General features: G+C 40.9%; 2 protein-coding genes across 2 annotated transcripts in view; both read left to right on the top strand.

Annotated features, from left to right (window-relative positions):
* LOC311116872 (tripartite motif-containing protein 16-like) overlaps positions 1–26,171 on the top strand; it is a 51,848-nt gene that overhangs the window by 13,060 nt on the left and 12,617 nt on the right. The gene's annotated exons all lie outside the window — the stretch shown is intronic.
* Positions 7,329–26,148, top strand: LOC311116875 (E3 ubiquitin/ISG15 ligase TRIM25-like; the record flags this gene model as incomplete). Its single annotated transcript, XM_084191902.1, has 2 exons — positions 7,329–7,961; positions 26,095–26,148. Exons 1-2 carry the CDS (start codon positions 7,365–7,367, stop codon positions 26,146–26,148), a joined length of 651 nt encoding a protein of 216 aa, XP_084048028.1. The 5' UTR covers positions 7,329–7,364.

Genomic DNA, 26,171 nt, shown 5'->3' with positions numbered 1-26,171 from the left:
GGGTTTCTTTCTGCACACATATTCCCTCATCTCCAGAACTTTACCTGATGTCCTCTCTCTCTCTCTCTCTCTCTCTCTCTCTCTCTCTCTCTCTCTCTCTCTCTCTCTCTCTCTCTCTCTCTCTCTCTCTCTCTCTCTCTCTCTCTCTCTCTCTCTCTCTCTCTCTCTCTCTCTCTCTCTGTCTCTGTCTCTGTCTCTGTCTCTGTCTCTGTCTCTGTCCTCTCTCTCTCTCTCTCTCTCTCTCTCTCTCTCTCTCTCTGTCTCTGTCTCTGTCTCTGTCTCTCTGTCTCTCTGTCTCTGTCTCTGTCTCTCTCTCTGTCTCTCTCTGTCTCTGTCTCTGTCTCTGTCTCTGTCTCTGTCTCTCTCTCTGTCTCTGTCTCTCTCTCTCTCACTTCCTCTCTCTCTCACTCTCTCTCTGCCTCTCTCTCTCTCTCTGCCTCTCTCTCTCTCTGCCTCTCTCTCTGTCTCTGTCTCTGTCTCTCTCTCTCTCACTTCCCTCTCTCTCTCACTCTCTCTCTGCCTCTCTCTCTCTCTGTCTCTCTCTCTCTCTCTCTCTCTGCCTCTCTCTCTCCCTCTCGCTCTCTCTCTCTCTCGCTCTCTCTCTCTCTCTCTCTCTCTCTCTCTCTCTCTCTCTCTGTCTCTGTCTCTGTCTCTCTCACTTCTCTCTCTCTCTCTCTCTCTCTCTCTCTCTCTCTCTCTCTCTCTCTCTCTCTCTCTCTCTGTCTCTGTCTCTGTCTCTGTCTCTCTCTCTCTCTCTCTCTCTCTCTCTCTCTCTCTCTCTCTCTCTCTCTCTCTCTCTCTCTCTCTCTCTCTCTCTCTGCCTCTCTCTCTCTCTCTCGCTCTCTCTCTCTCTCGCTCTCTCTCTCACTGCCTCTCTCTCTCTGTCTCTGTCTCTGTCTCTCTCTCTCTCTCCCCTCAAACCGTATAGAAAGTAGACAACCTCAATATGGTTCCATTCCTGTAGTTATCAGGACACATGAGGTGTGGAACTATTATCTCCTTTCTAAGTGTGAACTTGTCCGCTTCCCTTCATGTATGTAAAAGGAAATGACTGGTATATGTAAACTCCCTCTACCCCATGCCAACACCAATCCAATGCTTTTACATTTGAGAGGAGTAGTGAAGGAATGCTACACTTCAGGAGGAAGGAGAGATTATTGGGACACACCCATGGAGTGATGATAGAGGGATGTGAAAGAGGAGAGAGGTAATGGTTGGACTTGACTTATTTATTCTCTCATTAGACTTATTCTGTTTCAATAACATAACTGCATAACACAAAATAAGTACATTTAAGGAAGTATCCATGTATTATAGATTTTATAATCACTTTTGTACTATTTTCACAAGTATGTGGTAGAATTTCACAACTCTTAATACAAAACTCAAAACAGATCATCAAAAAGGCTGTTTTTTCAAAACTTTAAGCACATTTTCAATTGACTAAGTACAACACACAAAGGAAGTATCCATGTATTATATCTTAATATGTTAAATGCTCACTTCCTCCCATAAGTCATTAGTAGTTGATGTAGGGTTTCATCTGTCAAAAGGTAAATCACACCTGGTGACTTATGAGTTATAAATGTTATTACTGTGGAGTCACCATGATCAGATTACTGTGGTGTGTGTGTGTGTGTTAGTCTTTGATTAGTTTAGTCATCAAGGCTGAGAGGATGTATCTATTTGAAAGGGTGTCCTGGTCTTTGATCAGACCAAATGGTTGTAAAGTCCTCAAGACAATAGAATGGTTGTCAGGCAGTGGAGTCTGGTGGGAGGAGCTATAGCAGGACAGGCTCATTGTGATGTCTGGAATGGAATAAATGGAACTCAGTCCAACATGTGGTTTCATGTGTTTGTGTTTGATACGTTCCATTGATTCCATTCCAGCCATTACAATGAGCCCATCCTCCTATAGCTCCCCCCACCAGCCTCCTCTGGTGTCAGACCTGCATGGTGCCTCAGGGTCTGTGTAGGAACTGTGAGGTGGGTGTGTTGGGAACATTATTCCCTATTTTTCATAGTTCCACAATCTATTAATAGCCAGAGATGTGAATTAAACATTCTGCCAATCATGGTTATTTTATTTATAACCAGAGAATTGGGCTGATTCAAACAAGACCAAACATGCTTATTTTTAAAGTAAGGACATGTCCAAGAAATGTTACTTGGAAAACTAAAATAACCAACACCCTTTCTTGTGATTGTAATATATAGAAAATATAATAATATATTTCCATTCACATTGTGTGTGTGTGTGGTCCAATGTGTGAGGGGCTTGTTGTGATCCTGGGGGTAGTGCATTGGTCTGTACACTGACTGTATGCCTTCTTAATATTGAGTTGCATCGGGTGGGGGGCTGTTGAAACTGTTTTGAATGGGGTGTGTTTTGGGGTCTGGGGGTGAAATCAAACAGTGTATTCAAACTGGTTAGGGGTAGACTTAGACCCCCCAGAACATTCACACCTGGTCCTTTGTTGCAGGATTTGTTTTAGACATGTTTGTACATTAATTGCTTAAATTTTCATTCCCAGGTTAAATGTCAATAAGAAGTAATATAATTGTGTGTATGACTTTACAATGTCCAGCTACATTATACACCACATAGCTTTATAGGAAGCAGACTTGACAATGTCCAGCTACATTATACTCCACATAGCTTTATAGGAAGACATAGCTTTATAGGAAGCAGACTTTACAATGTCCAGCTACATTATACTCCACATAGCTTTATAGGAAGCAGACTTTACAATGTCCAGCTACATTATACTCCACATAGCTTTATAGGAAGCAGACTTGACAATGTCCAGCTACATTATACTCCACATAGCTTTATAGGAAGCAGACTTTACAATGTCCAGCTACATTATACTCCACATAGCTTTATAGGAAGCAGACTTGACAATGTCCAGCTACATTATACTCCACATAGCTTTATAGGAAGCAGACTTTACAATGTCCAGCTACATTATACACCACATAGCTTTATAGGAAGCAGACTTTACAATGTCCAGCTACATTATACTCCACATAGCTTTATAGGAAGCAGACTTTACAATGTCCAGCTACATTATACACCACATAGCTTTATAGGAAGCAGACTTTACAATGTCCAGCTACATTATACTCCACATAGCTTTATAGGAAGCAGACTTTACAATGTCCAGCTACATTATACTCCACATAGCTTTATAGGAAGCAGACTTTACAATGTCCAGCTACATTATACTCCACATAGCTTTATAGGAAGCAGTTCCTAATCTACTGAAACTTCTTCATGGCCAAGTTGTTTTATTGAATAATTTTGACCCACCCTTGGTTTTTTAATATATTAAACTTTGAATTTGGCTCTATACTCCAGCATTTTAGGTTTGATATTAAATGTTTTATATGAGGCGACAGTACAGAATGTCACCTTTTATTTGAGGGTATTTTCATTCATGTCTGTTTTACTGTTTAGAAATAAATATACTGTATTTATCTAGGCCCTCCATATGTAGGTGTCATAAGTATTTGGACAAATTCACTTATAGTGTATTACACTTTGTCAAAAGTTTAGTATTTGGTCCCATATTCCTAGCAGGCTATGACTACATCAAGCTTGGGACTCTTGTTGGATGCATTTGCAGTGTGTTTCGGTTGTGTTTCAGATGATGTTGTGCCCAATAGAATTGAATGGTAAATAATGTAATGTGTCATTTTGGAGCCACTTAAACATATTATGTTCTTATTTACAATACAAGTGCATAATTTTTTTTGGTGTATGGGTGGTCCCGGGGATCGAACCCACTACCTTGGCATTACAAGCGCCGTGCTCTACCAGCCGAGCTACAGAGGACCACGTGATGACGAAATGCACATACAAATATATATTTTAGAAAATACTAATATATTTTTGCAGTTAAATTCCCATGTACCGGTTAAAAACGTTCTGTTAAATGGGTTTCCATCACATTTTCAACTCTACTGATGGTTTTGTCAGATTTGGTTGTGCATTATATAGTGAACGTGCCCACTCTGGACAGGCTACCTACATGATGACATTATTATGGACAAAAAGACCCTCGATATTTATTGGAAAGGAGCATCAAGCTCTTCACTGTGAACTTTCACCACCCTGTGAAGTTCAGCATAACTTATTTCATCTGTAGCTTAATAAACTGCATGGTTTCCTGAGTCGTAGTGGGAGGACCACACCACATATCATCGTGTGACTCCAAGTTTACTTCAATATGATGGTTATTATATCAATATTTGTCCATAAAGCCGTTTCCACCGCCATTTCTCGCTTAATTAATTCTACAGAGGTATTTGCACCCCACTGCATCCACATGTTTCTTTACAATTTATGATCATTTTACATGACTGAAAATGAAATAAAACTTTTGATTTGACATATTCATCATTCACCACTGTGGCTTCTGAATAGGTCACTGTACATTTATGGAACCTTTAAAACGTTGTAATGTTTTACCACAACCTTATATTTGGTTACACGTCACTATGGCTTCCATCCCTATATACCTCAGTGCATCCATCCAGGACTAACGTCTCCAAACAGATCTAAAAGGCCTCCCCCACCACTCAGACTTTCAAAGAAATTAAAGTTATCTCTGATACTCTGCTGTGCAGTTTGTTGTATGGACATTGCAGAGGCCCTTTTAAAATATCCACTCTGCTGTCTGGATCTACCAAAGGATCCAGTTACTATTCCCTGTGGACACAGCTGTATGCAACGTCATCTTCTTAGCTTGACTTCCATCCCCCAAAAACCTGTAGATACAGAGTACACAGTCAAGAGGAAGCCACTCCCTGTCCTCTGGTGTAGAGTTCCAAGAAACAGAAAGTCATTTTTGACACCCTGTTGCTCAACCTTCAGGTGAAAGCACTAAAATGGCTGACAATCTAGAACTGTTCTGTTGCTCCGTCTGTCTGGATCCACTGAAGGATCCGGTGACTACTGCCTGTGGACACAGCTACTGTATGGGCTGTATTAAAGAAAGCTGGGATCAGGATGATCTGAAAGGTGTCTACACCTGTCCCCACACTCTAAACAATACTGGGTTGTTTGGTTGACCCAAATGTTGGGTTGCAGGCGTTGGGTCACTTAGCTGGGTTGTTTTCTTTAAAAACTGCTGGGTTATGGATGCTGGGTGTTGGGTTATTGTTGCTTGGTTATTGAGATATGACCCAGCAGGTCAGATCAGAAGACTGTAGGCATAGTTTAGTAGGGGTTTGGCTTTCAGATAGTTATTTTTAGCCACCCATGAGAGTAAATATAATTCCTGTTCATCTGGTCTGTTGCGTAGTTAGCACATGTTAAGGTTGAACATTGACATTTTTGTAGCTTCAATGATGCTTATAGAGTTTCCTAAAAGTCCACGTATGTCTCATTGTTGGGCAATAATACAGTGGTATACCTTATTATAATATGTAATACATACTCTACATATTATAGAAGAATTTAATAAGGAAACATTGAGTTTACAGTATGTAAATTTGATATGATAAACTGGAATTACATTTAGTCTCATGGGTGGCCAATAAGATCTAGCTGAAAGCCACGCCCATAATAAGCCTCGCCCTTAATAAGCCAAACTGAGCATCGGGGGAGAAGGGCCTTGGTCAGGGAAGTGACAAAGAACCCGATGGTAACTCTGACAGAGCTCCAGAGTTCCTCTGTGGAGATGGGAGAACCTTCCAGAAGGACAACCACCTCTGCAGCACTCCACCAATTAGGCCTTTATGGTAGAGTGGCCAGACGGAAGCCACTCCTCAGTAAAAGACACATGACAGCCCGCTTGGAGTTTGCCAAAAGGATCCTAAAGTACTCTCAGACCATGAGAAAGAAGATTCTCTGGTCTGATGAAACCAAGATTGAACTCTTTGGCCTGAATGCCAAGCGTCACGTCTGTAGAAAACATGGCACCATCCCTATGGTGAAGCATGGTGGTGGCAGCATCAGGCTGTGGGGATGTTTTTCAGAGGCACGGACTGGGAGAATAGCCAGGATCGAGGGAAAAATGAACAGAGCAAAGTACAGAGAGATCCTTGATGAAAACCTGCTTCAGAGCGCTCAGGATCTCAGACTGGGGCGAAGGTTCAACTTCCAACAAGACAACAACCCTAAGCACACAGCCAAGACGCAGGAGTGGCTTCGGGACAAGTCTCTGAATGTCCTTGAGTGGTCCAGCCAGATCCTGGAGTTGAACCCGATCGACCATCTCTGGAGAGACCTGAAAATAGCTGTGCAGCACTGATAGCAACAACAACCACCGCAGAAAAGTTGGCTGTGTTTACAGACAGACAGACATACAGACAGACAGACAGAGGTTGTTTACTATGACTGGATGAAGGGATACAGTGTTGAAGGCTTCCTTTAGGTCTCCTGGTCTCTTCGGATTTAAACAGTGAATACAGTTAGATAGTCCTAACCATTCAATCAATGTACAGAACAAACAGTCATCATTAACACTATACAGAGTGGAGCCTATGGATGTAATATATTATCTTATAATATAATATAATTTTATGAATAGAAAATAATAACTGTTTTGACATGAAAGCACAGCCAGATGATTTGACTTGACAGTGTGTCTCTATACCTCAGTCTCTGAAGACACCCAGCAATGGTTAGGATTATTAGAGAAGCTTTTCCTGCTGAAAGGCAGTTTCATTTCATCTGTTTGCAGAAACAATTCATTGGATATGTTCATAACCCCGTCCACCTATAATATGTGGGGGGTTTCTGTCTGACTAAGAAGAGATACAAAGAACTCTGATTATAAAACGTCTTCTCTTTTTAGTCCTAGATATGGCTAGGGTTAGGGTTACTGCTGAATGTAGTAACTCTAACCCTGACCCTAGGCCTAACAGTAATACCCACACTGTAATGTAAAGTATTACCTCATTCTCAATGATCAGTCAATACATACAGTATTCATTTAAACTACAGTATATTGTATCAATATCAAGCCCCCCCATTACAACCACTTATTTATTATTATAGACACTTATAATCAGTGTTATAACACATAAGTGTATTATAAGGCATTATGAAGCTTATTATAATAATTATAATATGTACTTCATAGGAACTGTTACCCTTTATATATTCTAACAACTCATATTTGTTAGATTTATTCCAAATGAAGGGCCCTAACCTAGAAACTAAAATATTTGTCTCCCTCTCCACGTTGAACGCAGTTCTCTCTCTATCCCTCCCTCCCTCCCTCCCTCCCTCTAACCTCACCTATCTGGCAGATCCAGAAAGTCCACGCCCTCCCAAAAACTAACTTATGTGGAAACGAAACTGATCTGAGTCTCTGTGTCGTCTGTCTGTGTGAGAGTGAACAACCGTCCAAATGGCTCAGCAGGGAGTTCTGCTGGATCAGGACCAGTTCTGTTGTTCTGTCTGTCTGGATCTACTGAAGGAGCCGGTCACTACTGCCTGTGGACACAGTTACTGTAGGCGCTGTATTGAGGGCTGCTGGGATCAGGATGTTCTGAAAGGGGTCTATAGCTGTCCTCAGTGCAGAGAGACCTTCACTCCAAGGCCTAATCTGAGGAAAAATACCATGTTGGCTGAGATGGTGGAGAAACTGAAGAAGACAGGACTCCAGGCTGCTCCCCCTCCTGCTCTGTGCTATGCTGGACCTGGAGATGTGGCGTGTGATTTCTGCACTGGGACCAGAAAGCAGAAAGCCCTCATGTCCTGTCTGGTGTGTCTGGCCTCTTACTGTGAGACTCACCTCCAACCTCACTATGAATTTCCTGGTTTCAAGAAGCACAAGCTGGTCAAAGCCACCGCACAACTACAGGAGAAGATCTGCTCTCATCATGACAAACTGCTGGAGGTTTACTGTCGTACCGATCAGCAGTGTATCTGTTATCAGTGTGTGATGGATGAACATAAAGGCCATGAAACAGTATCAGCTGCAGCAGAGAGGGCTGAGAAACAGGTAAGACCAGAACTACTTGTTGGTGACTGTCTGATAAACAAAGAATTAAAGATACAGTAGGAACTAAGGCTGTTTGAATATGAGATCATTCAAATGAAATTGATCCTCAGCAGAACAAATATGAACACAAACCTTGAGTATATTGAGTTTGATCCAAATGTATCACAATTTTCTGAAGTCAAACACTATTATCATTCCGAATGCCCTTTTAATAGTTCAAAGTTCAGTCTCAACCCCTTGATACATGTACACCTACCATAAACACTATAATCATTCACATAGAAACATAGAAAATGTCATATGGTAAAGGGACTTCCTCAAGATTTTAGACCTTCCTCTCTATGTGCCCTATGTCACATTACTATACTATTGATCTACTGGACAAATAAAGCTTGATAGCTCATTTAAGAGTGATTCTCCACAGAGGCAGCTGGGGATGAGTCAGCAGAAGGTCCAGCAGAGATTCCAGGAGAGAGAGAAGAAGCTGAAGGAGCTCCAACAGGCTGTGGAGTCTCTCAAGGTGAGTATTGTTGACCAGAGGAGACACACCATTTCACTTCTTTCCTCCAGTCAGAGAGAGAGAGAGAGAGAGAGAGAGAGAGAGAGAGAGAGACAGAGAGAGGGAGAGGGGACTCTCTCCAATCCCACTGACCTCACTGTTGGGTACATGCTGTCTGGACTATTTTCAGAGAATAGACTGCTTAATGTAACCGACGGGATATGAACCAGGTCTACCGCGGGAGAAAGCAACAGCTTGACCGTTACACCAAGAGGACATTCCCTATTGGGCTGAGGCATAGCCTATTTTTCACATCTGATTTAATTTCATACAACTTAATATTGCTACACTAAAAATCTTTGTCTGGACAATAGCCCATTACTCAGCTTTTATTAGAAAATGAATGGCATGCCACTGTGATCATTTTCTGTGACGACAGAGTAAATTATTATGCAGCCTCAGAGGGGTGCCCAAACTTTTTCAGACGACTGGATGTACTTCATAGAAACTGTTACCCTTTATATATTCTAACCACTCTATTTAATGTATTCCATATTAAGGGCCCTAACCTAGGAACACAAATCTTTGTTCCTATTAACATTGTGGACAGTTCTCTCTCTCTCTCTCTCTCTCTCTCTTACTCCACTGTTTTCACTCTTTCTCTCTCTTCACAATTCACTTTCTCTCTCGTTCTGTCTCACTCCACTGTTTTCACTCTCTCTTTCTCTATCCTGGGCACTTCATTTAATATAACAGGCTTTTAAAAATGCAATATTGTTGCACAATTTGTATGTAGCCCTTTAAAGTATACAGGTTGAAAATGGCACTGATAAACGCCTAAATTGGTACGCAGTGGCTGTACAGTAACATGCTATACATGACTTCAGACCACAGGCTCTACGCTTCAGAGGACTAAATGTATTTTGAAAGATGAGACGTTGAGGACTATAATAAATACTGCTTTGATGTCATACAAGCAAGCAAAACACCCATGAGTCCAAATGTGCACTTCAAATGTTCTTATTATAAAACTCATGTCAAATACAGTGTCAACATTTATGATCACTATATTTGATGTATAGTTACAAGATGACATGACGTCATACCCTGGGTTATTCTGAACAGAATGAGCCTGTTTGTCTACTGTGAATAAACTTAGCCGTGGCATACGCACCTGAATGCACTCATGATTCCTATGCGCATCAAAATTACAATCTGTTTCCAGGAATGTTATTGTGAAAGCCTAACTCTGTAATATACTTTTTTTTATAACTTAGCTAATCATGTTGGCAATAGAACCAGATGATGCCATCTTCCTAAAAAATGTCTCAGGTGTTGTCAGGCCATTGTTCTGATGTTTGAAGCTCCTCAAGTTGAGGAATTTCACACCTCTGTGTGGGGGTTTCACAAGCCGTTAGGTTTAGATAGGAATTATAATTATGTCAAGTAGTCTGAATTGTGGCAGGGATGAGGCTCAGTTTGTAGAGCATGGTATTTGCAATGCCAGGGTTTAGGGTTTGATTCCCACTGGGGGGCAGGTATGAAAAAAATAATTACACAAAAAATATATTAAGTCACTCTGGATAAGAGTGTCTGCTAAATGACTAAAAATAAACTACAGGGGTGCCCAAGGGCGCTGTTACTTTCATTCGAAAAATGTTGCAATGCTGTGTTGATCTCCTGTGGAGGTGTTTTTCCCAGCATTGCAACCTCCCTCCTCCATGACCCAACAGCATAATGCAAGGAGAATGGCATGTTATATAGAAATATTGATTTGGAGAATGGCGTGTTATATATGAACATTCATTTGGAAGACAATTGCCCACCCAAGGTGTTGTCGCCTAGGCCATTGCTCTGATGTTTGAGGCTCATCTAGCTAAGGGATTTCACATGTCTGTGTGTGGTTTACACAATATGTAAGTTTTATGTCCAGAAGTCTGAAATTAATATATTTCCAGATTATGGTTGGGGGGCATATAAAGAGCAACATATGTGAAGATCAGCAGGCTCTGAATGGAGGTGAAGCTTCACTTAATCTACTTTGAAGCAGAAAAAAAAAATGAAAAATTATTTTTTCAAAAATATGAAAATGAAAAAAAAGAAGACATGGGGGCGTGCGGGACGCACTCGCTAAGCGGACCGGCACATTGAACGCGGGTCGGCGACTCCCCGCTTGCCAGGAGCCCTCCGAAAACGTGGACGGATCCTGCCGAGTAAGAAATGATACTCGGGAGGAGACAGAGAGAGGGAGAGGGGACTCTCTCCAATCCCACTGACCTCACTGTTGGGTACATGCTGTCTGGACTATTTTCAGAGAATAGACTGCTTAATGTAACCGACGGGATATGAACCAGGTCTACCGCGGGAGAAAGCAACAGCTTGACCGTTACACCAAGAGGACATTCCCTATTGGGCTGAGGCATAGCCTATTTTTCACATCTGATTTAATTTCATACAACTTAATATTGCTACACTAAAAATCTTTGTCTGGACAATAGCCCATTACTCAGCTTTTATTAGAAAATGAATGGCATGCCACTGTGATCATTTTCTGTGACGACAGAGTAAATTATTATGCAGCCTCAGAGGGGTGCCCAAACTTTTTCAGACGACTGGATGTACTTCATAGAAACTGTTACCCTTTATATATTCTAACCACTCTATTTAATGTATTCCATATTAAGGGCCCTAACCTAGGAACACAAATCTTTGTTCCTATTAACATTGTGGACAGTTCTCTCTCTCTTTCTCTCTCTCTCTCTCTCTCTTACTCCACTATTTTCACTCTTTCTCTCTCTTCACAGCTCTCTCTCTCTTTCGCTCTGACTCACTCCACTGTTTTCACTCTCTCTCTTCTCACAATTCACTTTCTCTCTCGTTCTGTCTCACTCCACTGTTTTCACTCTCTCTTTCTCTATCCTGGGCACTTCATTTAATATAACAGGCTTTTAAAAATGCAATATTGTTGCACAATTTGTATGTAGCCCTTTAAAGTATACAGGTTGAAAATGGCACTGATAAACGCCTAAATTGGTACGCAGTGGCTGTACAGTAACATGCTATACATGACTTCAGACCACAGGCTCTACGCTTCAGAGGACTAAATGTATTTTGAAAGATGAGACGTTGAGGACTATAATAAATACTGCTTTGATGTCATACAAGCAAGCAAAACACCCATGAGTCCAAATGTGCACTTCAAATGTTCTTATTATAAAACTCATGTCAAATACAGTGTCAACATTTATGATCACTATATTTGATGTATAGTTACAAGATGACATGACGTCATACCCTGGGTTATTCTGAACAGAATGAGCCTGTTTGTCTACTGTGAATAAACTTAGCCGTGGCATACGCACCTGAATGCACTCATGATTCCTATGCGCATCAAAATTACAATCTGTTTCCAGGAATGTTATTGTGAAAGCCTAACTCTGTAATATACTTTTTTTTATAACTTAGCTAATCATGTTGGCAATAGAACCAGATGATGCCATCTTCCTAAAAAATGTCTCAGGTGTTGTCAGGCCATTGTTCTGATGTTTGAAGCTCCTCAAGTTGAGGAATTTCACACCTCTGTGTGGGGGTTTCACAAGCCGTTAGGTTTAGATAGGAATTATAATTATGTCAAGTAGTCTGAATTGTGGCAGGGATGAGGCTCAGTTTGTAGAGCATGGTATTTGCAATGCCAGGGTTTAGGGTTTGATTCCCACTGGGGGGCAGGTATGAAAAAAATAATTACACAAAAAATATATTAAGTCACTCTGGATAAGAGTGTCTGCTAAATGACTAAAAATAAACTACAGGGGTGCCCAAGGGCGCTGTTACTTTCATTCGAAAAATGTTGCAATGCTGTGTTGATCTCCTGTGGAGGTGTTTTTCCCAGCATTGCAACCTCCCTCCTCCATGACCCAACAGCATAATGCAAGGAGAATGGCATGTTATATAGAAATATTGATTTGGAGAATGGCGTGTTATATATGAACATTCATTTGGAAGGCAATTGCCCACCCAAGGTGTTGTCGCCTAGGCCATTGCTCTGATGTTTGAGGCTCATCTAGCTAAGGGATTTCACATGTCTGTGTGTGGTTTACACAATATGTAAGTTTTATGTCCAGAAGTCTGAAATTAATATATTTCCAGATTATGGTTGGGGGGCATATAAAGAGCAACATATGTGAAGATCAGCAGGCTCTGAATGGAGGTGAAGCTTCACTTAATCTACTTTGAAGCAGAAAAAAAAAATGAAAAATTATTTTTTAAAAAATATGAAAATGAAAAAAAAGAAGACATGGGGGCGTGCGGGACGCACTCGCTAAGCGGACCGGCACATTGAACGCGGGTCGGCGACTCCCCGCTTGCCAGGAGCCCTCCGAAAACGTGGACGGATCCTGCCGAGTAAGAAATGATACTCGGGAGGAGACAGAGAGAGGGAGAGGGGACTCTCTCCAATCCCACTGACCTCACTGTTGGGTACATGCTGTCTGGACTATTTTCAGAGAATAGACTGCTTAATGTAACCGACGGGATATGAACCAGGTCTACCGCGGGAGAAAGCAACAGCTTGACCGTTACACCAAGAGGACATTCCCTATTGGGCTGAGGCATAGCCTATTTTTCACATCTGATTTAATTTCATACAACTTAATATTGCTACACTAAAAATCTTTGTCTGGACAATAGCCCATTACTCAGCTTTTATTAGAAAATGAATGGCATGCCACTGTGATCATTTTCTGTGACGACAGAGTAAATTATTATGCAGCCTCAGAGGGGTGCCCAAACTTTTTCAGACGACTGGATGTACTTCATAGAAACTGTTACCCTTTATATATTCTAACCACTCTATTTAATGTATTCCATATTAAGGGCCCTAACCTAGGAACACAAATCTTTGTTCCTATTAACATTGTGGACAGTTCTCTCTCTCTTTCTCTCTCTCTCTCTCTCTCTTACTCCACTATTTTCACTCTTTCTCTCTCTTCACAGCTCTCTCTCTCTTTCGCTCTGACTCACTCCACTGTTTTCACTCTCTCTCTTCTCACAATTCACTTTCTCTCTCGTTCTGTCTCACTCCACTGTTTTCACTCTCTCTTTCTCTATCCTGGGCACTTCATTTAATATAACAGGCTTTTAAAAATGCAATATTGTTGCACAATTTGTATGTAGCCCTTTAAAGTATACAGGTTGAAAATGGCACTGATAAACGCCTAAATTGGTACGCAGTGGCTGTACAGTAACATGCTATACATGACTTCAGACCACAGGCTCTACGCTTCAGAGGACTAAATGTATTTTGAAAGATGAGACGTTGAGGACTATAATAAATACTGCTTTGATGTCATACAAGCAAGCAAAACACCCATGAGTCCAAATGTGCACTTCAAATGTTCTTATTATAAAACTCATGTCAAATACAGTGTCAACATTTATGATCACTATATTTGATGTATAGTTACAAGATGACATGACGTCATACCCTGGGTTATTCTGAACAGAATGAGCCTGTTTGTCTACTGTGAATAAACTTAGCCGTGGCATACGCACCTGAATGCACTCATGATTCCTATGCGCATCAAAATTACAATCTGTTTCCAGGAATGTTATTGTGAAAGCCTAACTCTGTAATATACTTTTTTTTATAACTTAGCTAATCATGTTGGCAATAGAACCAGATGATGCCATCTTCCTAAAAAATGTCTCAGGTGTTGTCAGGCCATTGTTCTGATGTTTGAAGCTCCTCAAGTTGAGGAATTTCACACCTCTGTGTGGGGGTTTCACAAGCCGTTAGGTTTAGATAGGAATTATAATTATGTCAAGTAGTCTGAATTGTGGCAGGGATGAGGCTCAGTTTGTAGAGCATGGTATTTGCAATGCCAGGGTTTAGGGTTTGATTCCCACTGGGGGGCAGGTATGAAAAAAATAATTACACAAAAAATATATTAAGTCACTCTGGATAAGAGTGTCTGCTAAATGACTAAAAATAAACTACAGGGGTGCCCAAGGGCGCTGTTACTTTCATTCGAAAAATGTTGCAATGCTGTGTTGATCTCCTGTGGAGGTGTTTTTCCCAGCATTGCAACCTCCCTCCTCCATGACCCAACAGCATAATGCAAGGAGAATGGCATGTTATATAGAAATATTGATTTGGAGAATGGCGTGTTATATATGAACATTCATTTGGAAGGCAATTGCCCACCCAAGGTGTTGTCGCCTAGGCCATTGCTCTGATGTTTGAGGCTCATCTAGCTAAGGGATTTCACATGTCTGTGTGTGGTTTACACAATATGTAAGTTTTATGTCCAGAAGTCTGAAATTAATATATTTCCAGATTATGGTTGGGGGGCATATAAAGAGCAACATATGTGAAGATCAGCAGGCTCTGAATGGAGGTGAAGCTTCACTTAATCTACTTTGAAGCAGAAAAAAAAAATGAAAAATTATTTTTTAAAAAATATGAAAATGAAAAAAAAGAAGACATGGGGGCGTGCGGGACGCACTCGCTAAGCGGACCGGCACATTGAACGCGGGTCGGCGACTCCCCGCTTGCCAGGAGCCCTCCGAAAACGTGGACGGATCCTGCCGAGTAAGAAATGATACTCGGGAGGAGACAGAGAGAGGGAGAGGGGACTCTCTCCAATCCCACTGACCTCACTGTTGGGTACATGCTGTCTGGACTATTTTCAGAGAATAGACTGCTTAATGTAACCGACGGGATATGAACCAGGTCTACCGCGGGAGAAAGCAACAGCTTGACCGTTACACCAAGAGGACATTCCCTATTGGGCTGAGGCATAGCCTATTTTTCACATCTGATTTAATTTCATACAACTTAATATTGCTACACTAAAAATCTTTGTCTGGACAATAGCCCATTACTCAGCTTTTATTAGAAAATGAATGGCATGCCACTGTGATCATTTTCTGTGACGACAGAGTAAATTATTATGCAGCCTCAGAGGGGTGCCCAAACTTTTTCAGACGACTGGATGTACTTCATAGAAACTGTTACCCTTTATATATTCTAACCACTCTATTTAATGTATTCCATATTAAGGGCCCTAACCTAGGAACACAAATCTTTGTTCCTATTAACATTGTGGACAGTTCTCTCTCTCTTTCTCTCTCTCTCTCTCTCTCTTACTCCACTATTTTCACTCTTTCTCTCTCTTCACAGCTCTCTCTCTCTTTCGCTCTGACTCACTCCACTGTTTTCACTCTCTCTCTTCTCACAATTCACTTTCTCTCTCGTTCTGTCTCACTCCACTGTTTTCACTCTCTCTTTCTCTATCCTGGGCACTTCATTTAATATAACAGGCTTTTAAAAATGCAATATTGTTGCACAATTTGTATGTAGCCCTTTAAAGTATACAGGTTGAAAATGGCACTGATAAACGCCTAAATTGGTACGCAGTGGCTGTACAGTAACATGCTATACATGACTTCAGACCACAGGCTCTACGCTTCAGAGGACTAAATGTATTTTGAAAGATGAGACGTTGAGGACTATAATAAATACTGCTTTGATGTCATACAAGCAAGCAAAACACCCATGAGTCCAAATGTGCACTTCAAATGTTCTTATTATAAAACTCATGTCAAATACAGTGTCAACATTTATGATCACTATATTTGATGTATAGTTACAAGATGACATGACGTCATACCCTGGGTTATTCTGAACAGAATGAGCCTGTTTGTCTACTGTGAATAAACTTAGCCGTGGCATACGCACCTGAATGCACTCATGATTCCTATGCGCATCAAAATTACAATCTGTTTCCAGGAATGTTATTGTGAAAGCCTAACTCTGTAATATACTTTTTTTTATAACTTAGCTAATCATGTTGGCAATAGAACCAGATGATGCCATCTTCCTAAAAAATGTCTCAGGTGTTGTCAGGCCATTGTTCTGATGTTTGAAGCTCCTCAAGTTGAGGAATTTCACACCTCTGTGTGGGGGTTTCACAAGCCGTTAGGTTTAGATAGGAATTATAATTATGTCAAGTAGTCTGAATTGTGGCAGGGATGAGGCTCAGTTTGTAGAGCATGGTATTTGCAATGCCAGGGTTTAGGGTTTGATTCCCACTGGGGGGCAGGTATGAAAAAAATAATTACACAAAAAATATATTAAGTCACTCTGGATAAGAGTGTCTGCTAAATGACTAAAAATAAACTACAGGGGTGCCCAAGGGCGCTGTTACTTTCATTCGAAAAATTTTGCAATGCTGTGTTGATCTCCTGTGGAGGTGTTTTTCCCAGCATTGCAACCTCCCTCCTCCATGACCCAACAGCATAATGCAAGGAGAATGGCATGTTATATAGAAATATTGATTTGGAGAATGGCGTGTTATATATGAACATTCATTTGGAAGGCAATTGCCCACCCAAGGTGTTGTCGCCTAGGCCATTGCTCTGATGTTTGAGGCTCATCTAGCTAAGGGATTTCACATGTCTGTGTGTGGTTTACACAATATGTAAGTTTTATGTCCAGAAGTCTGAAATTAATATATTTCCAGATTATGGTTGGGGGGCATATAAAGAGCAACATATGTGAAGATCAGCAGGCTCTGAATGGAGGTGAAGCTTCATTTAATCTACTTTGAAGCAGAAAAAAAAAATGAAAAATTATTTTTTAAAAAATATGAAAATGAAAAAAAAGAAGACATGGGGGCGTGCGGGACGCACTCGCTAAGCGGACCGGCACATTGAACGCGGGTCGGCGACTCCCCGCTTGCCAGGAGCCCTCCGAAAACGTGGACGGATCCTGCCGAGTAAGAAATGATACTCGGGAGGAGACAGAGAGAGGGAGAGGGGACTCTCTCCAATCCCACTGACCTCACTGTTGGGTACATGCTGTCTGGACTATTTTCAGAGAATAGACTGCTTAATGTAACCGACGGGATATGAACCAGGTCTACCGCGGGAGAAAGCAACAGCTTGACCGTTACACCAAGAGGACATTCCCTATTGGGCTGAGGCATAGCCTATTTTTCACATCTGATTTAATTTCATACAACTTAATATTGCTACACTAAAAATCTTTGTCTGGACAATAGCCCATTACTCAGCTTTTATTAGAAAATGAATGGCATGCCACTGTGATCATTTTCTGTGACGACAGAGTAAATTATTATGCAGCCTCAGAGGGGTGCCCAAACTTTTTCAGACGACTGGATGTACTTCATAGAAACTGTTACCCTTTATATATTCTAACCACTCTATTTAATGTATTCCATATTAAGGGCCCTAACCTAGGAACACAAATCTTTGTTCCTATTAACATTGTGGACAGTTCTCTCTCTCTTTCTCTCTCTCTCTCTCTCTCTCTCTTACTCCACTATTTTCACTCTTTCTCTCTCTTCACAGCTCTCTCTCTCTTTCGCTCTGACTCACTCCACTGTTTTCACTCTCTCTCTTCTCACAATTCACTTTCTCTCTCGTTCTGTCTCACTCCACTGTTTTCACTCTCTCTTTCTCTATCCTGGGCACTTCATTTAATATAACAGGCTTTTAAAAATGCAATATTGTTGCACAATTTGTATGTAGCCCTTTAAAGTATACAGGTTGAAAATGGCACTGATAAACGCCTAAATTGGTACGCAGTGGCTGTACAGTAACATGCTATACATGACTTCAGACCACAGGCTCTACGCTTCAGAGGACTAAATGTATTTTGAAAGATGAGACGTTGAGGACTATAATAAATACTGCTTTGATGTCATACAAGCAAGCAAAACACCCATGAGTCCAAATGTGCACTTCAAATGTTCTTATTATAAAACTCATGTCAAATACAGTGTCAACATTTATGATCACTATATTTGATGTATAGTTACAAGATGACATGACGTCATACCCTGGGTTATTCTGAACAGAATGAGCCTGTTTGTCTACTGTGAATAAACTTAGCCGTGGCATACGCACCTGAATGCACTCATGATTCCTATGCGCATCAAAATTACAATCTGTTTCCAGGAATGTTATTGTGAAAGCCTAACTCTGTAATATACTTTTTTTTATAACTTAGCTAATCATGTTGGCAATAGAACCAGATGATGCCATCTTCCTAAAAAATGTCTCAGGTGTTGTCAGGCCATTGTTCTGATGTTTGAAGCTCCTCAAGTTGAGGAATTTCACACCTCTGTGTGGGGGTTTCACAAGCCGTTAGGTTTAGATAGGAATTATAATTATGTCAAGTAGTCTGAATTGTGGCAGGGATGAGGCTCAGTTTGTAGAGCATGGTATTTGCAATGCCAGGGTTTAGGGTTTGATTCCCACTGGGGGGCAGGTATGAAAAAAATAATTACACAAAAAATATATTAAGTCACTCTGGATAAGAGTGTCTGCTAAATGACTAAAAATAAACTACAGGGGTGCCCAAGGGCGCTGTTACTTTCATTCGAAAAATGTTGCAATGCTGTGTTGATCTCCTGTGGAGGTGTTTTTCCCAGCATTGCAACCTCCCTCCTCCATGACCCAACAGCATAATGCAAGGAGAATGGCATGTTATATAGAAATATTGATTTGGAGAATGGCGTGTTATATATGAACATTCATTTGGAAGACAATTGCCCACCCAAGGTGTTGTCGCCTAGGCCATTGCTCTGATGTTTGAGGCTCATCTAGCTAAGGGATTTCACATGTCTGTGTGTGGTTTACACAATATGTAAGTTTTATGTCCAGAAGTCTGAAATTAATATATTTCCAGATTATGGTTGGGGGGCATATAAAGAGCAACATATGTGAAGATCAGCAGGCTCTGAATGGAGGTGAAGCTTCACTTAATCTACTTTGAAGCAGAAAAAAAAAATGAAAAATTATTTTTTCAAAAATATGAAAATGAAAAAAAAGAAGACATGGGGGCGTGCGGGACGCACTCGCTAAGCGGACCGGCACATTGAACGCGGGTCGGCGACTCCCCGCTTGCCAGGAGCCCTCCGAAAACGTGGACGGATCCTGCCGAGTAAGAAATGATACTCGGGAGGAGACAGAGAGAGGGAGAGGGGACTCTCTCCAATCCCACTGACCTCACTGTTGGGTACATGCTGTCTGGACTATTTTCAGAGAATAGACTGCTTAATGTAACCGACGGGATATGAACCAGGTCTACCGCGGGAGAAAGCAACAGCTTGACCGTTACACCAAGAGGACATTCCCTATTGGGCTGAGGCATAGCCTATTTTTCACATCTGATTTAATTTCATACAACTTAATATTGCTACACTAAAAATCTTTGTCTGGACAATAGCCCATTACTCAGCTTTTATTAGAAAATGAATGGCATGCCACTGTGATCATTTTCTGTGACGACAGAGTAAATTATTATGCAGCCTCAGAGGGGTGCCCAAACTTTTTCAGACGACTGGATGTACTTCATAGAAACTGTTACCCTTTATATATTCTAACCACTCTATTTAATGTATTCCATATTAAGGGCCCTAACCTAGGAACACAAATCTTTGTTCCTATTAACATTGTGGACAGTTCTCTCTCTCTTTCTCTCTCTCTCTCTCTCTCTCTCTCTCTCTTACTCCACTGTTTTCACTCTTTCTCTCTCTTCACAGCTCTCTCTCTCTTTCGCTCTGACTCACTCCACTGTTTTCACTCTCTCTCTTCTCACAATTCACTTTCTCTCTCGTTCTGTCTCACTCCACTGTTTTCACTCTCTCTTTCTCTATCCTGGGCACTTCATTTAATATAACAGGCTTTTAAAAATGCAATATTGTTGCACAATTTGTATGTAGCCCTTTAAAGTATACAGGTTGAAAATGGCACTGATAAACGCCTAAATTGGTACGCAGTGGCTGTACAGTAACATGCTATACATGACTTCAGACCACAGGCTCTACGCTTCAGAGGACTAAATGTATTTTGAAAGATGAGACGTTGAGGACTATAATAAATACTGCTTTGATATCATACAAGCAAGCAAAACACCCATGAGTCCAAATGTGCACTTCAAATGTTCTTATTATAAAACTCATGTCAAATACAGTGTCAACATTTATGATCACTATATTTGATGTATAGTTACAAGATGACATGACGTCATACCCTGGGTTATTCTGAACAGAATGAGCCTGTTTGTCTACTGTGAATAAACTTAGCCGTGGCATACGCACCTGAATGCACTCATGATTCCTATGCGCATCAAAATTACAATCTGTTTCCAGGAATGTTATTGTGAAAGCCTAACTCTGTAATATACTTTTTTTTATAACTTAGCTAATCATGTTGGCAATAGAACCAGATGATGCCATCTTCCTAAAAAATGTCTCAGGTGTTGTCAGGCCATTGTTCTGATGTTTGAAGCTCCTCAAGTTGAGGAATTTCACACCTCTGTGTGGGGGTTTCACAAGCCGTTAGGTTTAGATAGGAATTATAATTATGTCAAGTAGTCTGAATTGTGGCAGGGATGAGGCTCAGTTTGTAGAGCATGGTATTTGCAATGCCAGGGTTTAGGGTTTGATTCCCACTGGGGGGCAGGTATGAAAAAAATAATTACACAAAAAATATATTAAGTCACTCTGGATAAGAGTGTCTGCTAAATGACTAAAAATAAACTACAGGGGTGCCCAAGGGCGCTGTTAATTTCATTCGAAAAATGTTGCAATGCTGTGTTGATCTCCTGTGGAGGTGTTTTTCCCAGCATTGCAACCTCCCTCCTCCATGACCCAACAGCATAATGCAAGGAGAATGGCATGTTATATAGAAATATTGATTTGGAGAATGGCGTGTTATATATGAACATTCATTTGGAAGACAATTGCCCACCCAAGGTGTTGTCGCCTAGGCCATTGCTCTGATGTTTGAGGCTCATCTAGCTAAGGGATTTCACATGTCTGTGTGTGGTTTACACAATATGTAAGTTTTATGTCCAGAAGTCTGAAATTAATATATTTCCAGATTATGGTTGGGGGGCATATAAAGAGCAACATATGTGAAGATCAGCAGGCTCTGAATGGAGGTGAAGCTTCACTTAATCTACTTTGAAGCAGAGAAAAAAACGGAATGTTGGAGAAGCTGACTTAATCTACTTTGAAGCAGAAAAAAAAAATGAAAAATTATTTTTTCAAAAATATGAAAATGAAAAAAAAGAAGACATGGGGGCGTGCGGGACGCACTCGCTAAGCGGACCGGCACATTGAACGCGGGTCGGCGACTCCCCGCTTGCCAGGAGCCCTCCGAAAACGTGGACGGATCCTGCCGAGTAAGAAATGATACTCGGGAGGAGACAGAGAGAGGGAGAGGGGACTCTCTCCAATCCCACTGACCTCACTGTTGGGTACATGCTGTCTGGACTATTTTCAGAGAATAGACTGCTTAATGTAACCGACGGGATATGAACCAGGTCTACCGCGGGAGAAAGCAACAGCTTGACCGTTACACCAAGAGGACATTCCCTATTGGGCTGAGGCATAGCCTATTTTTCACATCTGATTTAATTTCATACAACTTAATATTGCTACACTAAAAATCTTTGTCTGGACAATAGCCCATTACTCAGCTTTTATTAGAAAATGAATGGCATGCCACTGTGATCATTTTCTGTGACGACAGAGTAAATTATTATGCAGCCTCAGAGGGGTGCCCAAACTTTTTCAGACGACTGGATGTACTTCATAGAAACTGTTACCCTTTATATATTCTAACCACTCTATTTAATGTATTCCATATTAAGGGCCCTAACCTAGGAACACAAATCTTTGTTCCTATTAACATTGTGGACAGTTCTCTCTCTCTTTCTCTCTCTCTCTCTCTCTCTTACTCCACTATTTTCACTCTTTCTCTCTCTTCACAGCTCTCTCTCTCTTTCGCTCTGACTCACTCCACTGTTTTCACTCTCTCTCTTCTCACAATTCACTTTCTCTCTCGTTCTGTCTCACTCCACTGTTTTCACTCTCTCTTTCTCTATCCTGGGCACTTCATTTAATATAACAGGCTTTTAAAAATGCAATATTGTTGCACAATTTGTATGTAGCCCTTTAAAGTATACAGGTTGAAAATGGCACTGATAAACGCCTAAATTGGTACGCAGTGGCTGTACAGTAACATGCTATACATGACTTCAGACCACAGGCTCTACGCTTCAGAGGACTAAATGTATTTTGAAAGATGAGACGTTGAGGACTATAATAAATACTGCTTTGATGTCATACAAGCAAGCAAAACACCCATGAGTCCAAATGTGCACTTCAAATGTTCTTATTATAAAACTCATGTCAAATACAGTGTCAACATTTATGATCACTATATTTGATGTATAGTTACAAGATGACATGACGTCATACCCTGGGTTATTCTGAACAGAATGAGCCTGTTTGTCTACTGTGAATAAACTTAGCCGTGGCATACGCACCTGAATGCACTCATGATTCCTATGCGCATCAAAATTACAATCTGTTTCCAGGAATGTTATTGTGAAAGCCTAACTCTGTAATATACTTTTTTTTATAACTTAGCTAATCATGTTGGCAATAGAACCAGATGATGCCATCTTCCTAAAAAATGTCTCAGGTGTTGTCAGGCCATTGTTCTGATGTTTGAAGCTCCTCAAGTTGAGGAATTTCACACCTCTGTGTGGGGGTTTCACAAGCCGTTAGGTTTAGATAGGAATTATAATTATGTCAAGTAGTCTGAATTGTGGCAGGGATGAGGCTCAGTTTGTAGAGCATGGTATTTGCAATGCCAGGGTTTAGGGTTTGATTCCCACTGGGGGGCAGGTATGAAAAAAATAATTACACAAAAAATATATTAAGTCACTCTGGATAAGAGTGTCTGCTAAATGACTAAAAATAAACTACAGGGGTGCCCAAGGGCGCTGTTACTTTCATTCGAAAAATGTTGCAATGCTGTGTTGATCTCCTGTGGAGGTGTTTTTCCCAGCATTGCAACCTCCCTCCTCCATGACCCAACAGCATAATGCAAGGAGAATGGCATGTTATATAGAAATATTGATTTGGAGAATGGCGTGTTATATATGAACATTCATTTGGAAGACAATTGCCCACCCAAGGTGTTGTCGCCTAGGCCATTGCTCTGATGTTTGAGGCTCATCTAGCTAAGGGATTTCACATGTCTGTGTGTGGTTTACACAATATGTAAGTTTTATGTCCAGAAGTCTGAAATTAATATATTTCCAGATTATGGTTGGGGGGCATATAAAGAGCAACATATGTGAAGATCAGCAGGCTCTGAATGGAGGTGAAGCTTCACTTAATCTACTTTGAAGCAGAAAAAAAAAATGAAAAATTATTTTTTCAAAAATATGAAAATGAAAAAAAAGAAGACATGGGGGCGTGCGGTACGCACTCGCTAAGCGGACCGGCACATTGAACGCGGGTCGGCGACTCCCCGCTTGCCAGGAGCCCTCCGAAAACGTGGACGGATCCTGCCGAGTAAGAAATGATACTCGGGAGGAGACAGAGAGAGGGAGAGGGGACTCTCTCCAATCCCACTGACCTCACTGTTGGGTACATGCTGTCTGGACTATTTTCAGAGAATAGACTGCTTAATGTAACCGACGGGATATGAACCAGGTCTACCGCGGGAGAAAGCAACAGCTTGACCGTTACACCAAGAGGACATTCCCTATTGGGCTGAGGCATAGCCTATTTTTCACATCTGATTTAATTTCATACAACTTAATATTGCGTACAAAGGTTCTTAGGGATGGTTAACTATGTGGGCTAATTTGTACCTAATCTGGCAACTCACACTAGTCAGATGAGAAGTCTACTGTGAAAAACTACAGATTGGTGTTGGAACAGTAATCATCAGAAAGAGTTTTGAGGAGCTCAAGGCATTGATCATTGTGAGGACAACAATGACTAGATGATGTTCTAATACTGTTATTGCATCAAATGGTTGTTTTCTGCAGTAGAAAAGGGTTCTTAGAACTCTCATGTGTCTGTTAACACTGACAGTAGATTAACGATGCCTTTGGTGATAAAACCTACAGAACGCATTCCATAGAATGAGTTGGTGTAATGAGGTACCAGGGAGAGATGGCTTGGCTATGGATAATGATGAGAGGAAGCTTGTTTTGGAGGCTAAACTCTGATTTCCATACAGTAAGAACAGTCTTCATAGCAAATGCTTTCTGGCTTGGGGATACTCCTTTCTCATATATCAAGTCTCACCTTTTGACTCCTTCCATACATCTGTTATTTGTCATGTAGACTAAGAGGGTGTATCTTTGCTATAAAAGATCTTTAGTATTCTTTGTGTCAAGACTGTTGGGTCGACCAGCCTCACTTATTACCTTATTGATACGTTTTGAATAAAGTAATATCCTGATTGGTGATTGACCCTGTCTCTCCTCATTATTGATTAGAATGTCCACTACATCATGCATGCTCCAGTACTTTGGTTCTATGATAAAAAGCTCAAAACCTAAATCTCAGCAGATGCCTCTAAAGCGGGTTAAGGTGCAGTGTTGTTACAGCAGTATGGCACTAGATGGCGCCCAGTTGCATATGCCTCCAGGGCTCTGCCAACTTCTGAGTGTAACTATGCTCAGATTGAGAAAGAGGCATTGGCACTGTCATGTGCATGTGAGAAATTCAGTGTGTTTATCTGTGGTAAAACAGTGTGGGATGAAACAGATCATCAACCTTAAGTTACTATTGTAAAGAAGGGTCTAACACACACACCACCAAGAGAACAGAGACTGTTTCTAAAACTTCAGAAATATGACTTGCAACTCGAGTACAGGCCAGGGAAAGAATTGTTAGTGGCAGACACATTGTCCAGAGCTTTTGACAGCTCAGAACCAAACTAGATATAGGAGCAGGATGTAAACCTTATCAGAGAGAGTTGCCCAGTCTCAGATGAAATGTGGACAGTTATTTCACGTGCTACTGCAGAAGATGAGTGTTTGCAAAAGGTGATTCAAGCCATAACATGCAGGTAGTCTGTACAAGCTATACCATACCCTTATGGTCAACACAGGGATGAGCTATCTGGACTTGATGGAATTCTGTTTAAGGGTTCAAGAATTGTGATACCAAGTGTGTTACAGAAAAACATGCTGATCTCTCATATATATATATATATACACACACACACTCCGGACTCTAACATTGCTCGTCTTAATCTTTTCATATTTCTTAATTCCATTCCTTTACTTTTTAGATTAGTGTGTATTGTTGTGTATTGTAAGTTATTACTGCACTGTTGGAGCCAGGAACACCCTACACCCACAATAACATCTGCTAAATATATTTATGCGACCAATAAAATGTGATTTGATTTTTGAAAGTGTTCCATAATTCTCAATCCGCGTTGCGTTGTGCCTAAGAACAGCCCTTAGCTGTGGTAGTGTATATTGGCCATATACCACACCTCCTCAGGCCTTATTGCTTAAGTAGAACACATTAGTGTATTATAAGGCATTATAAAGGTCATTAAAATAATTATACATATGTTCTTCATATAAACTGTTATCCTTTATATATTCTAACAACTCACATTTTAAGATTCATTATTCAATTTGTTCCATGTTAAGGCCTCTAACCTAGGAACAAAACTATTTGTCTCCCTCTTGCTGTTGCATGCAGTTCCTCTCTCTCTTCCTCCCTTCTTCTAACCCTTCCCTCCCTCCTTTTAACCCCACCCCTCTGACAGAACCAGGAAGTCCATCCCCCTGCCACAAACTCTCTTCTGAGGAAACGAAACTGATCTGAGTCTCTGTGTCTTCTGTC

This window comes from Coregonus lavaretus, assembly GCF_964263955.1.
Source record: "Coregonus lavaretus genome assembly, contig: HAP1_SCAFFOLD_1361, whole genome shotgun sequence".
NCBI classification, from domain to species: domain Eukaryota; kingdom Metazoa; phylum Chordata; class Actinopteri; order Salmoniformes; family Salmonidae; genus Coregonus; species Coregonus lavaretus.
Note: the sequence above shows the minus strand (reverse complement) of the source record. Positions and strands in the feature narration are given on the sequence as shown.